At 41.2% G+C, this 13,836-nt stretch overlaps 1 protein-coding gene across 1 annotated transcript in view; it reads left to right on the forward strand.

The window, feature by feature from the left end:
* Nucleotides 1–13,836, forward strand: part of sens (senseless) — a 46,184-nt gene that overhangs the window by 10,695 nt on the left and 21,653 nt on the right. Inside the window, exons 2-4 of the mRNA XM_065219627.1 lie at nucleotides 12,133–12,268; nucleotides 12,336–12,488; nucleotides 12,547–13,271. Of these exons, the coding sequence (XP_065075699.1) occupies nucleotides 12,133–12,268; nucleotides 12,336–12,488; nucleotides 12,547–13,271 (1,014 nt within the window). The remainder of the gene's footprint in view (nucleotides 1–12,132; nucleotides 12,269–12,335; nucleotides 12,489–12,546; nucleotides 13,272–13,836) is intronic.

The raw sequence follows: 13,836 nt of genomic DNA on the forward strand, positions 1-13,836 counted from the left end.
ATCTTTCCAGAAAGATTGTAACCGCTTCCGATAGAACTGAATAATTTCGGAAAAGTCTGAATCGCTTCACCTCCCTTAGCTCAGTCGGTAAAGGCGCAACTACAAAGCGAGACCATGCTGGAGGTGGCTGGGTTCGATTCCCGGTCTGGTCTAGGAATTTTTCGGGTTGGAAAATTTCTCGACTCCCCTGGGCATAGAAGTATGATTGGACTTACCATACAATTATACCAATGCAAAAATGGTACAGGCATCGAAAGCTCTCAATTAATAACTGTGGAAGTGCATCTAGAATACTAAGTTGAGAGCACGAAATAAGCTAATATGCGATATGAAATAAGGTTGAAATGCGAAGAAGAAGAAGAAGAAGAAGATGAATCGCTTCACGAAACTTCGAAAAGTACTGTATCAATTCTCTAAAGTTTGCAATCACTTCCTCACGGACTGAAGCACTTTAGAAAAGTTTTAAATCCTTTCAGAACATATTTAATCACTTCTGAAAAACTTAAATCACTTTGGAGAGCATAGATTCATTTTAATAAAATTCGAAATGAGAAAATTTTAGCACGGGAATGGTTAACCGCTCGCGGTTGCTACTCTGTTATTACCAGATCACCTGTATTACACAAAGAACCAACAAACGATGCTTGGAACTAGCATCTGCAATTTTACGACAGACAATAACAGCGCTGGTCGCGTCAAAATGTAGGTCAATTGGGAATGCATAGAAATGTGTTGAAGTGATTCTCGCTTTGTTAGAAGCCGAGAAATCCTCCTCACTTCCACGAATTTTTCAATAGTTTTTCAACAGGATTCACTGTTGATTCTTATCGCTAAGCCATAGCAGCACTCAATTGTGACACATCGAAAAAGGTCTCGATTTTGGCAACATAGATGAAGGACAGTCAACAAACCTCCACAACTTGATGTCCACTAACTCGATATCGAGTTAATGTCATGGCTACTGCGATAGCGAATTTGTATGAGATTGTTATTCTATAGCACGATGATCCCTTCAATATCGAGTTGTTGAGAGAGAACTGTAGTTATCTTTCCAAAAAAAAGGAGATCTATCTGTACTGACATTACATTACATTAGGAAAGTTTGGAATCACTTTGGAAAGTACTGAATAACTTGGGAAATGCTTAAGGGGTGAACACGAAATTATTGCGACACCGAAAATGTCATGCCAAATTTCTTATAATGTTTAGAATCAAACCTAAATTTTAGGGTAGTTTTATACATATATTTACTTCAAAAATCAAAAGAAAAGTTAATCGATGGAGCCTTGAGTGTAAAATTGAACGCATTTTCGCTTGATGCCCTCCATCAAAGTCTTTACAGTGTCATCCGGTACCAGTTTCTCAGTTTTTTTTCTATTTTCTTAACATGTCCTTCTCGTCTTTGACTGTCTTCTTTGCTCTTCCGAAGCTCCCGCTTCATTATTGCCCAGTACTGCTCCACCGGGCGCAGCTCCGGACAGTTTGGCGGATTCATGTCCTTTGGAACAAAATAGACAGAATTGGCCTCATACCACTCCAGGACACTTTTAGAATAGTGGCATGATGCCAAATCTGGCCAAAATAGCGGAGCTTCGTCGTGCTGCTGCAAGAACGGCAAAATGCGCTTCTCGAGGCACTCAGATTTGTAGATCTCGCCATTTACTGTGCCCTTTGTCACGAAAGGCTCACTCCTCAGTCCGCAAGAGCAGATGGCCTGCCAAATGAGATATTTGGAGGCGAACTTCGACATTTTCTTCTTCTTAAATTTGTCGTCCACATCGAACTTGCTCTTGCCGGTGAAAAACTCCAACCCCGGAATTTGCTTAAAATCGGCTTTTATATACGTTTCGTCGTCCATCACACAGCAGCCATATTTTGTCAGCATCTTCTCGTAGAGCTTCCGTGCCCGAGTTTTAGCCGTCGATTGTTGTCGCTCATCGCGGTTTGGGAAGTTCTCTACCTTGTATGTATGTAGTCCAGCTCTCTTCTTTGCATTCTGGACGTAGCTCTGCGACATGCCGATCTTTTTAGCCAAATCACGGCTTGAGACGTTGGGATTTGCTTGAATCATCCGCTTCACCTTTCCCTCCGTCTGTTTGTTCTCCGGTCCTGGTTTTCTTCCAGCTCCTTTGCCGTGGTCCAACGTCAACCGCTCCTGGAACCGCTTCAACACTCTGGAGACGGTTGAATGGTGAATGTTCAACATTTTTCCCAACTGCCGGTGCGACAGGTCAGGAAATTCCAGGTGTTTGGAAAGAATTTGTTCTCTCAACTCGCGTTGGTTCATCTCCATTTTCGTTGAATCGAAAAACACGACTTCGAGTTTGACAGCATGTACACAATACACATCAATGAGAAAGTGTGCAAAATTTGGTTGATTTTTACCCAATGGTAAAAAAGTTATGCCCTGTTGAATGTGTCGCAATAATTTCGTGTTCGCCCTTTAGGACCCCTTTGGATAATTCTGAACCATTTCAGAAAAGCTTAGCACGTACAGAATCACTTCGAACAGTACTGAACTTTGCAAAAGTTTTAAATCCTCTCGGATATATTTAAATCACTGCTTCACAGTTCAGTAGGGAACATGTTGAATCGTTCACTTCCGAAAATGTTACATTGTCTGGACTGATAAAACACTTTCGGAAGTAATTTCACGAACTCTTGGGAACGTCTGAAACAAAAACTTGATATAAACGTAACATCGGTATCTGGAACCACCAATTCAAGCGTGACTATTCAAATCGATGGATCCGATTTTGTAAACAATCACTTCAATCGACGATTTGTGGCAACTGCTAGCTCACACACAGAAACTAACAACACCAGTAAACAATCATCAATTGAAGTGATTGTTTACAAATGCAAATACGTCAATTTGAATAGTTAAGCTTGAATTGTAATAGTACTAACATCTCTGGTTATTATTTCAAAGATTTACGTAGCTACGATTGTATTATTGACACGCACACATGCTCGGGCAGTTTGTTATTTCACTTTTGCTAAACGTAGCAAAAGTTGGGTTCACGAGGTTTCCTAGATAAAAGTTTCCTTCACGGACGTAAAGCTCTTGTACGAGAGCCACATGGGATGGGCCATTTTGCATTGAGGTGAAAGTTAATGCTTTTCCGTTGATACTGAATCCACACCCGTTCAAACCACACCCAAATTCAAAATGCACCAATACCAACAAGCATTGCAAATTAGAAAAATGGGAAGTATTGAAATTTTGAACATATTCGTAAACACAATATTATTGTATAATTATAATAATTCTACTACTGAAATGACAACTTCAATTTCAAGATTCCAAGTTTAGGGTAGTCCTACTAATGCTCAGGGAAGTCTTGCCATAGTTCAGTTCCAAACTTCAGCAAAGTTTTTCGCAGTTCAGGGAAGCCTTGCCGATGTTCAGGGAAGTCTTGCTTCAGGGAAGTTCTGCGGAAATTCAGAAAAGTTCTGTTGAAGTTCAGGGAAGTTTTGCCGATGTTCAGGGAAGTTTTTCCGAACTATAGGGAAGTCCTGTAAATGTTCAGAGAACTTCTGCCGAAGTTCAGAGAAGTTCTACCGAAGTTTAGATAAGTTCTGCCGAAGTTCAGGGAAGTTCTGCCGAAGTTCAGGGAAGGGATACTGAAGTTTAGGGAAGTTTTCTCATTTCAATACTCGGAAATCAGGGAAGTCCTGATGAAGTTCAGGGAACTCATGTCGAAGTTCAGGGAAGGCCTGCTGAACCTCAGGGAAGTCCTGCCGTAGTTCAGGGAAGGGCTGTAAAAGTTCAGGGAACTCCTGCTGAAGTTCAGCGAAGTCCTAACGGAGTTCAGAGAAGTTCTACCGAAGTTCAGAGAAGTTCTGCCGAAGTTCAGGGAAGTTCTGCCTAAGTTTAGGGAAGTTATGCCGAAGTTCCTGGAATTATCTAATTATCTTTAAAAATACCGAGATACATCAGAATACCTTCATCAAAAAGGCTAACATTTTTACAAAATATACTCAAATACTTGTGATACATTTGATAAATTTGAAGATCAAATTGGTTAAAAAAATATTTTATTGATCAATAGCAAAGGTGGATGATTTCTACAATATTTGAAGATATAGTTCAATTTATCTAATTATCTTTAAAAATACCAAGATATAATAGAATACCTTCATCAAATAGACTGAAATTTTAGTAGAATATTCTCAAATACTTGTAAAACAACATTTGAAAATTGAGGAAACTTTTGATTTGAAAAATATTTAATTTAGCAATGAGCAATGACACGTGGAAACACGACTTAGAACTACTCTTACTATTTATTTTCAAATATTTTTAAAATTTATTTTCAAACACTTTCATAATGGGGTTCTTGCGATAACGCATAGATGACATTGAAAATATTTTGAAACAATCTACGGGAGTGAAATATGACCTTTCATACGAAATACTTGTGTAATTGATGAGCAAAGTTAGTGACCACAATGATTGTGGTCTTAAAATTGAACTTAGAAAATAGTGTAAAGAAAATTTAAACAATAAATCAATCTTGTAAAAATTGCTAGAGCTAGTAATTTAAGTTGTTTAATTTTGCACGGAAGAGTTTTTTTTTCGATTGAGCGCTGCGTTATTTTGTAAAAAAATCGATGAAGTGAGTCATTCTAAACCGATCCACTTTCACCTTAATCTACACATATTTATCGTTGCTGTTCTTTTATGCTGTCAATTGATTTATGCTATCTTAACAGTAGTCATAAGTTATAATTACTCAAGATATCACAAATCCACCATCTTAACCATATCCATAATCTTCCCTTATTCAGCGTCGTACTTGAGACTAAGTCACGTAACATTTGAAAAGGGCCTATCCTCGTTGATCGACTTTCTCTTTGGTTTACCTCGGCAACATAAACGAATTTATCTCTAAGCTCGCAGAACAGTTCTTGCGTTCATGTTAGCTTGCGCCTGAAACAACATACTCAATGGGAAATTCATTTGCAGTTGGATTATTCGCGAAAGAGAAAATCGACGAAGAGAATCGAACAACAATGATAGGCCCTTCTATCGTGTTGCGCGAAACTTAAGAAGGGTGTTCGAGTGCCTCAGAGAAACAAAGATCGATTGCGCAATTGTTTTAATTATCGCAGTAAGGGCTTCAGACTGTGGAGGTTTTGATTAGCTTCCGCCTGTCTTGAAACAACTTCACAAATCATGAGATGTCTTCAAAATCAGGCTTGATGGAACCTCGCTCGCGAGTTTGAGATGGGCCGAGCGTAGCATTTTTCCGAGGAGTAGAATGCCTACTGCCAAATCATTCCACTGAGCTTCAGAGCTTGTGAGCGAAGGGGGATAACATGAGAGTGAGGTTTGCTGCCATTCATGTTCATGTTTTCTATCACACGCTCTTAAGCTGGGTTTAGACAGGGCAAGCCAATTGATTAAGTCAGTTGAATTCAACTAACTTGAACGCGAATTGAACGTGTAAACCATGCCATTCAACTGACTTGATCAACTCACTTGAATTGAAAAAAGTTGAACCAGACTCAACGTTTCAAGCCAATTGAATTCAACTGAGTTGATCATTTGACTTGCCTAATCTAAACCCAGCTTTACTCTCACTCTGGGCTAACTCTGAGCTTCTTGCGTCGAACAAAAAAAGTCATCCGGAGTCTCACGTCAAATCATCCTCTCGTTGAAGTTGTCTCCCTCTCACTCGAGGAGTTTTTGTTTACTTCTTCCATATTCCTGCCGCCACTGACTCGAGGTGAGGGCTGGCTAAACTCGCAGGACAAGAGCGTTTTAAAACCTCTAGTAAGTTTAAGGAGTTTCAGAAAGCCTGTTCAAAAAGTCTGCATGAAAAAATACCTTCACAGCCTTTAAATGTCTTCAAAATGAAGATTTGTCTTTAAATCTCGTGTCCCTACACCGTTTGGAAAATACATGTTAATTTCTGCGAGATATAGCGCACATAAAATTAACGCTAGATTTAGAATAAATTTACATGATATTGCGATTTATGCGCAATATCGTTTAAATTAGCAATATTGTATGCAAGCTTGCAAACGATTTCGTTGTTTATGCCAACTGTAGCTCAAAATTAGACGAGGGGAGATTTTACGCGATAGTTAAAATTCAGATTTATTTTCTGTAAAGTATTGAAGGAATCTCCATTTTTTAATATTTTTTCGAAGGAGTTGAAACATACGAATATTAAAACAATTTACTATCTTTGCTCACTTCCGGGATCCCGGGATTTCCCGGGATATCAAATAAATATTTCCCGAATGCCGGGATGGTGAAAACCACCGGGAAATGGAAGTTCTAGTCGTGATCAGTGCTGCACAATTTTGACAATACACGGTGATACTCAAAATTCTGCTTTGGTCACTCGTTTGAGCTAACAGTCATCGTCAAGGCAAACCATGTCAATTGTCAGTGGCATTTTTGTCAGTGACGAACATGTGCTGATTTGTTTATTAGCTAAATTTAAAATGAAATTAAATGGCTTGAGAAAAACAATTACATGGAGCCATTAAAGTGAACAAGCATCTACGTCCTGAACAGCTTGGATAACAATAATGTTACTCAGAATGCAAGAAATCACCCTTTCTGTTACCAGGTGAATCTTTGTCATTGACGAAAAAATGAATGAGATTTTGACAAAGATTTTTTTGAGGATCAAGTCTATCATTGACTATGTGAAAAACAATTTTGTCAATATTGCGCAAAAGTCTGTCAATGACAATGACAAATCTCAGCACTGGTCGTGATAGACTTCAGTTGTCTTGATCCCTTGGTTTTCATTGTTGAATCTTGCCGACGCAGAATGTTTTCCGAAAAGCGAGAGAAAACGTGGATGTAGTTCCAAGAATTGGCCCGCTTCGGTCACCTGTGAGGCTAAACCGTGGTGCCCCTCAACCGATCAGGACCAAATCGAAAATTGTTGTGCTTTCTATCGAATGTCAGCAGCGTCAGACGCCAAAACGATCCAGTGAATGACAAAAGGGTTGAAAAGAGCGAATGTAGTAAAGCTCACCTAGAGACCAGTGCAACATCAACAACGGGGAAAACAGCAATGTAGTATGTAGACAGAATGCATGCGACGGCAGGACATATACCTTAGCCTTACCTGGAGAATCTAAAGATGGCACTGTACGACTCAAAAACGACTCAACGCTTCGTCCAATGAAGTCCTTGAGCATAGATTGCGTCCGTAAGAAATTTTTGCCAAATTTCATCGAAAAGGTAAAATTTATTTTGTGGTGCAGCATCAACATAAAAACCAGCTACGGCTTGGCTTATATCTAAACGTAAATTTACCTGGCCGAAAGGTTCGATGGGTGTTTCCCAAGCCCGTATTGTTTCGTCAACGTTGTGGTGTAGCTGGTAGTTCTTCCTCGTCAGCGTTTCGCAGATTCCTAACTACCAATCCGTCATCAGTAGTTGCCAAAGGAATCGTACGATGATGGCTCAGCAGCTCGCTTACCGGTTGGCATACCGGTCGATTGATTCCCGAATGGTTAGAAAGAACAGGTCGAAATGTCGGTGTTAGAACTGAGAAAAAGGCTTCGGCCGGACATACACTAGTTCAACCTACCTGACCGGTTGTACACGGGAAAAAAATCCGATTCCATTTTCATGAATGAAAAATCATGAAATGAAAAAACTTGCCATCCCATGAAATCATAACAATGATTCATGATTTTGTAATGGAAATTCATGATTTCATAATGCAGCGGAATCATGAACGCTACAAGCGTTACCTGACAAACTGTGTTCACCGCACTACATAGATATCTCTTATACGCCTTTTGCCTTCCATCTTATACAAGTACTGATATTTGGTTTAGTGGTCAAAGTATGGGTTTAATGATCGTAAAATTCTTGGTTCCAATCCAGTCTGATGCTTTATTATTTTTCTATTTTTTGGTCATTATTTCAACTCGGATGATTCATGATTTCGGGAATCTTGGGTGCGTTACGCAAACATAGCTCATGATATCATGAATATTATTCATGGTGTATTTTTATAACACAAAAATACGCTATGTTCATGAAATCATGAGTCATTTTTCTCATTTCGGAGATTGGATTTGTTTCCGTGTAGAGCAACACTAATGTTGAACTACGTGGTCCTGCAAATCCTATCCAACGTCTGGAAATCGTTGTTTAATAGTTGGTAGCTTCGGTGTCACTAGTCCCAATCGTTGAAATCGGCAATGAGGCTTTATACACAAAGTGGTGTTTACCTGCCTACAGAAATGGCGCTGTTCCGCTGGTAGGAAGTGATGAAAATCCCCATATATTAATTGAAAGAAGTGGGACTAATTCGCTTTCGATGCATATTCAGGTCAGAAAAAGTTAACGACAACTTAAAAAAAAAATCAGTAAGGGACTTTGTCGTTCCGTTTTTTTTCCAGGATAGTATTGTTAAGCTACAATTAAATAAAAGCTGTGCTTCCCATACCTTTTTTACCCACTTTACTAACTGTCCCAAGAGAACTGAAAAATTCAAATCCAAGAGTTCAATCTGTCAATATCTTCTTCTTTCTTCTTCTTCTTCGGATTTCAAACTAATTGCTTATCACATATCAAGATCAACAATCGAAAAGGCCTCAACTCCATTTTGTAAACAAACCTTGGAAGGCCATTTTCTCGCGAACCAAAACCGACATTCGCAAACTTTAAATATAATCGGGTAGGGGAGAATTTCCCCTACCTGCTCGTTTTGTTGGTTTGCGTTGGCGGACTTCGGTTCACGAGAAAATGGTCTTACAAGGTTTGTAAACAAAATGGAGTTGAGGCCTTTTCAATTGTTGATCTTGATATTAGCTTATTGCGTGCTCTCAACTAAGTGTTCTAGATGCACTTCCAATGTTATTAATGGGAAGCTTTCGATGCCTGTTCCATTTTTACAACCCGAAAAATTCCTAGACCGAACCGGGAATCGAATCTAGCCACCTCCAGCATGGTCTTGCTTTGTATTTGCGCCTTTACCGACTGAGCTAAGTGAGGCCCCTGTCAACATGCCATGTATATTGATGCCACACAATATGTGATTTCCCTTTCACAGACTACAACATATAGTACTTAGCCCTGAAAGATTGTTGGAACTTGGAACCCTTATTTATGCAATTAGATTTCCCATCCAGGGGCGGAACTTGGCAAGTATTTTTGTCGTATAAAATGTATAAAAGAAGGGTCTCCGGATTAAAATCATCTAACTGCGAGAGAGGTACCATATATGTTTTGACTCCACTGCCCTCTGTTAACAATAAAAGGAACTAAGTGTAAGCGTAATTTCCGATTGATGTCACCATTAAGCACAGCAGTGGAAGGAAATTAAAGCCGAATCATGGTAATACAATTATTACCTTGAGAGAAATCCTTAGATTTCGATCGAAGTTCACCTCACAACTAACTTTCAATGGTCCTTAAAATTAACATGTGCGATCAATCATATAAATTCTAGATTTTTTTTTGAAATCCTTCCGAAGTGTTTCTGGATAATTGACAAGGTCATTGGGTCATTGCAAGTATTTGTATGTACCGTTGCAATACTGGTACGCATTTGGCCACAAACTTTTAGTTGCTGGGTACATTATCAAAGACCTTTGGGGTGATGTGGCTGGCAGCAAGGCGAGCGAACGTTCAATGAAAATGAACTCTTAAACAACAATAATTTATGGTGGTCCTGAAAAGAACCGTTTTTGTCGTGATGGTTGAATAATGCGGAGCTATATGTTGTTTGGAACGAGGGTGACACGCTTGGCATAGATGGGGCACAGCGACTCACGATAAGCAACTGAATCCGATCAGTAGCGTTGCGGCTTCATCCTCCATCTTCAGTGAATGGACGCTCATCTGCAGCTCGCGGCTTGCGGGCAGCCTTTCGTTGTGTACTGGAGAACAATGTGCAACGATGACGACCGACCGGTGGAACCGAATGGAATGCGATTTTGAAATCTGTGTTAGGGAAAGCGCTTTTTGCAGATAATTGGTGATAATTTTGATCACCATTGCAACAGTTGAACATTTGTGTAATTTTCAATAGTGCCCTATAGTAATTAATAAAGTTTTTATTTTAGCAGATTTGTAGAACCATTTCCAATCGATTGGCTTGTTTAGAATTAAAATCCATCCGCTGTTGACAGAGTTGTAAGTGATCAAAACCTGACCACTTTTCGTAACGTGGTCGATTTTGGTTTTTTGAAATTGCACCCCCAATATGTTGCCGTAAGACGTAATCATACGTCAAAAATTAAAATAATGGTGAAGACATGTGAAGACATTGTTTCGATCTCGTTGAAGATTTTATTTGAAATCATATGGCATTCCTGCAACTGAGTGAGAATTATCGGTGATTTCACACTAGCAGAGCCTAACTGTTCAGCGCCACCGTTCCCTTTCATTTCCCATAGCACGTGCCGATTCCCCATTCGGCTACCCCCACTCGCGTTCCGGACGATATTATCGTCTAATTTGTTAATGGTTATCAATTATGAACTGGTCTTGGAGGAGGGGCAGACCGAGGTAGAATGTGTTGTGTATTTGCTGTTCACACACCGAGTTCCACTGACGTTGAACATGTCTACATATATGCATGCACTTTGGGTGCTGATATGAAGAGGGTTGTTGGATTGAATTGTTTGTCGACGACGAATGGTCATAAAGAGAAGAGTCGGAAGTGGAAAGCACTTCCGTCAGTCACGCTAGCTCTCGACGGGGTGTATAGCACGGGCATGAAGTGGCACCAGCCAGGTTAGGTCGGTGATTGTGGGAATGGGAAGGTACGGGGGAGATTCGATCGTATGCACGATGATCTTTAAACAAACAATGTGAGCTAGTTGCGATTGACGGTTTTGTTTGACGGGGTCCGAAAATTGAACCTTCCCTGCAAGAAATGATTTCCTTTTGCCTTAAACACGATAACAAGCTTGTTCACATTAAGGTAATAAAAACCTGTCTTGAGTGGAGAAAATGATTCGATTATGTTATTGATTCGTTTAGACACTATTGTGTTCGAATCAACAGGTATAGCACATTTGTTGTTGATCAGTACCATAGCATAAAAGTGCATATCTGGCAGAATCGAGCGCAGCAAATCCCATTTGAAGCCATGCAAATGGGACAGTGCAGGACGACAGTTGACTAAGGGCTATAATTATCTTTGACATTTGAATACTCCACCGGAGAAGGGGGCAAAAATCAATACAAATAGTAACTGGGAACTGATTCCACAACCAGTTACGTGCAAAAGGAATCAAAAAGGGAAAATGGGGTGAAAAGAGGTGAAAAGGATGATTTGTTTGCACAGGAAAGTGTCACTGTGCTTTTCTGGAGGGGTGGTAGTCCGTTAGGAAAGGGTCGAAATCGATGGTTAGTAGAAATAAAAATACTTGTGCCGATTCGACAATCATCAATTAGCTCGGATTCACATGGCTTAGATGAATTTAAAACAAATTCACTGCATGCCCTGTTGTTAATTTTCCATACGCAAAAGTCAATTCTGCTTTGGAGTCACCCACACAAAGCGAGCTTTGATTCGCAGAAATCCTAAATTAAATTGATTTGCTAACTGGCACTGAATTCAACCCTAGTCCGCTTCCAGCGAAGAACTGCACCGTCACTGGTAGCTTTTACCACTTTGTAAACAGCGTATATATTTATAATTACAGGGATTTGATTCTTGTTGATGGACGCTGGCTCTATGCAGTGGCCGCTTCTAAAATCTGCATTGAACTGGAGTGAGAAACACGACACTAATTGTTGATACAGTCCCATCGACGGGTACAACCAGACGACGCTGTCAAACTCGGGCCGTGCTTTGTTTGATTTCCGCAATGAAAATAGCAATTACATTTGCTGGGGGAGCGGAGTGTAGTTTTCTTTTGAAGAATCAACCATTCAGTCCTTGTTCGTATAACCTAGTTGCGGATGATTTCGTCTTCGACGTTCAACCGTAGTTGTCTCCACGTATCTTGTTTAATTATTCATAATGTGTACAGATGGACTCACGATGTGGATTTGAAATTCTCATTCTTCCGAACAGCACAGTGGCAGTGTACGCTGACGTTCGACAAACGATCTGTTCCATTATTAATTAGATGGATTTAAATGCCGATTTCAACATGGATTGCTTTTGTTTTGTTTTCTCACAGATGGCGCACCTATCGCCACCTCCCTCGCCTCCGGTTATGAACAGCCAGACTCCGGAGCTGAGTGCCGCCTCGACGAACCTCATCCAGCGTGCTTCGGCGTTCAGTTCCGTGCTGGGACAAAAGTGGAGCGCTAGAGGTAAGTTTTTTTTTAGCGTGGTGCCAACGCCTCCATCGGTAACTAATTGAACTATGTATTCACGCAGATCTTCCCCTGCTGTACAACCCACTGTTCTACTCGGGTGCTGCGTTTCTGTGGCCACAGTTCCTGCTGCCTCAGCAGCCCATCACTCCGATCTCGCCGAACTTGACCAACTCGCGGGATTACACGCTAACCCCGGAAAAGGAGGAAGTCATTGGTAAGTTCCTCGACATTTCAGGAAATTCTCCTACTATAAATCGCTTCCGTTCCTCCAGATGAAGACATGCCACTGAACCTCTCGATGAAACCGTCCTCATCGACGCCAAACTCTCGATCTTCGTCGTCAGTGGCCACGGCTGCCGCTGCTGCGGCGGCTTCCCTAGCGCACTCGATCCACATCTGGTCGCCGGCCAGCATGTGCGAGAAGGAAACAATAGACGACAGTCAAAGCAACATCGACATCGAGAACGACGATGGCGATGGCGATTCCTCGAGCGGTGGGGAGTTGCATATTGATGAATCACGGGATCTGCAGCAGCATCGGCAAAATCAGCAGCAGTACATGGAGAACCACAAGGCACGGATTTTGACGGAATACAACAATCTTCTTCTCAACAGTGGCGCCGCCGCAGCGGTTGCCAGCGGAATCAGCGGAAAGGGCGATAAGAATTACTTCAACTACAGCAAGATTAGCAAAGGATATTTCACGCATTTGCAACAACAACAGAAGAACCTGGAAATCCTGCGGCAGAACCGTACGGATGTGTTTGTGGTGAATAACAATGGTGGTAGTAACAATAACAATAACAACAACAATCGGGAAGGTGTGAAGAACAACAATGTGAGTGCGTCGTTCAGTGACGATGGTGGTGAAATTCGGGTGAAGAATGAGATTGCGCGGCCGGACTCGACCGGACACAGTGAAGGGTACGTGTTCAAGCGGGAATCAGCACAGGGATCTACAGGAAGTGAGGAGAAGAAGCCGGCTCGGCTGTATCAGGTAAGAGTTGTTTTGTCGTATTTATAACTATCAGAAGCCGACGTAAACACAACACTTAGGGCTTCCCAACGATTGCAACACCTCCTACCAATCCTACAGTCAGATTCATTTAGATCCTCAGATCGCTTTCCCAATCCCCGATTGTGAGATCCAATATTTGCGCAAGTGGTTGCCGACATGACAAATCCGTCCACGAAGACCACGACGGCAACCATAACGAAAATTACGACCTGAATGCAGTCAATTCTCTTCCTGGCTTCTTTGCCAATGGAAACGTGTAGGGTACTGTACCACATGTATCTATACCACAAAGCCCCCTCAAGTGCGGTGGTGACAAATGAACTGAAAACAATCCGACACGAATCAGTTAATGAGGTGTTTACCATCATCATCAGCAGCAGCAGCGGCAGTAAGATCGGGTTGGGTTGTTGTAACACGGATGGAGAGAATACAATGACTTCTTCTCTGGGCTGTTTGCTCAAGTGTGTCGCCAGCGACACAGCCTGGGTCGCGGGACGGGCAGGGTTGCCGGTTGCAAAGCGACGAACCCGCATTTTTTTTTCCG

Source organism: Ochlerotatus camptorhynchus, unplaced genomic scaffold (assembly GCF_037179485.1).
Source record: "Ochlerotatus camptorhynchus isolate MF236.1 unplaced genomic scaffold, CSIRO-AGI_Acam_v1.1 ptg000107l, whole genome shotgun sequence".
Lineage (NCBI taxonomy): Eukaryota > Metazoa > Arthropoda > Insecta > Diptera > Culicidae > Ochlerotatus > Ochlerotatus camptorhynchus.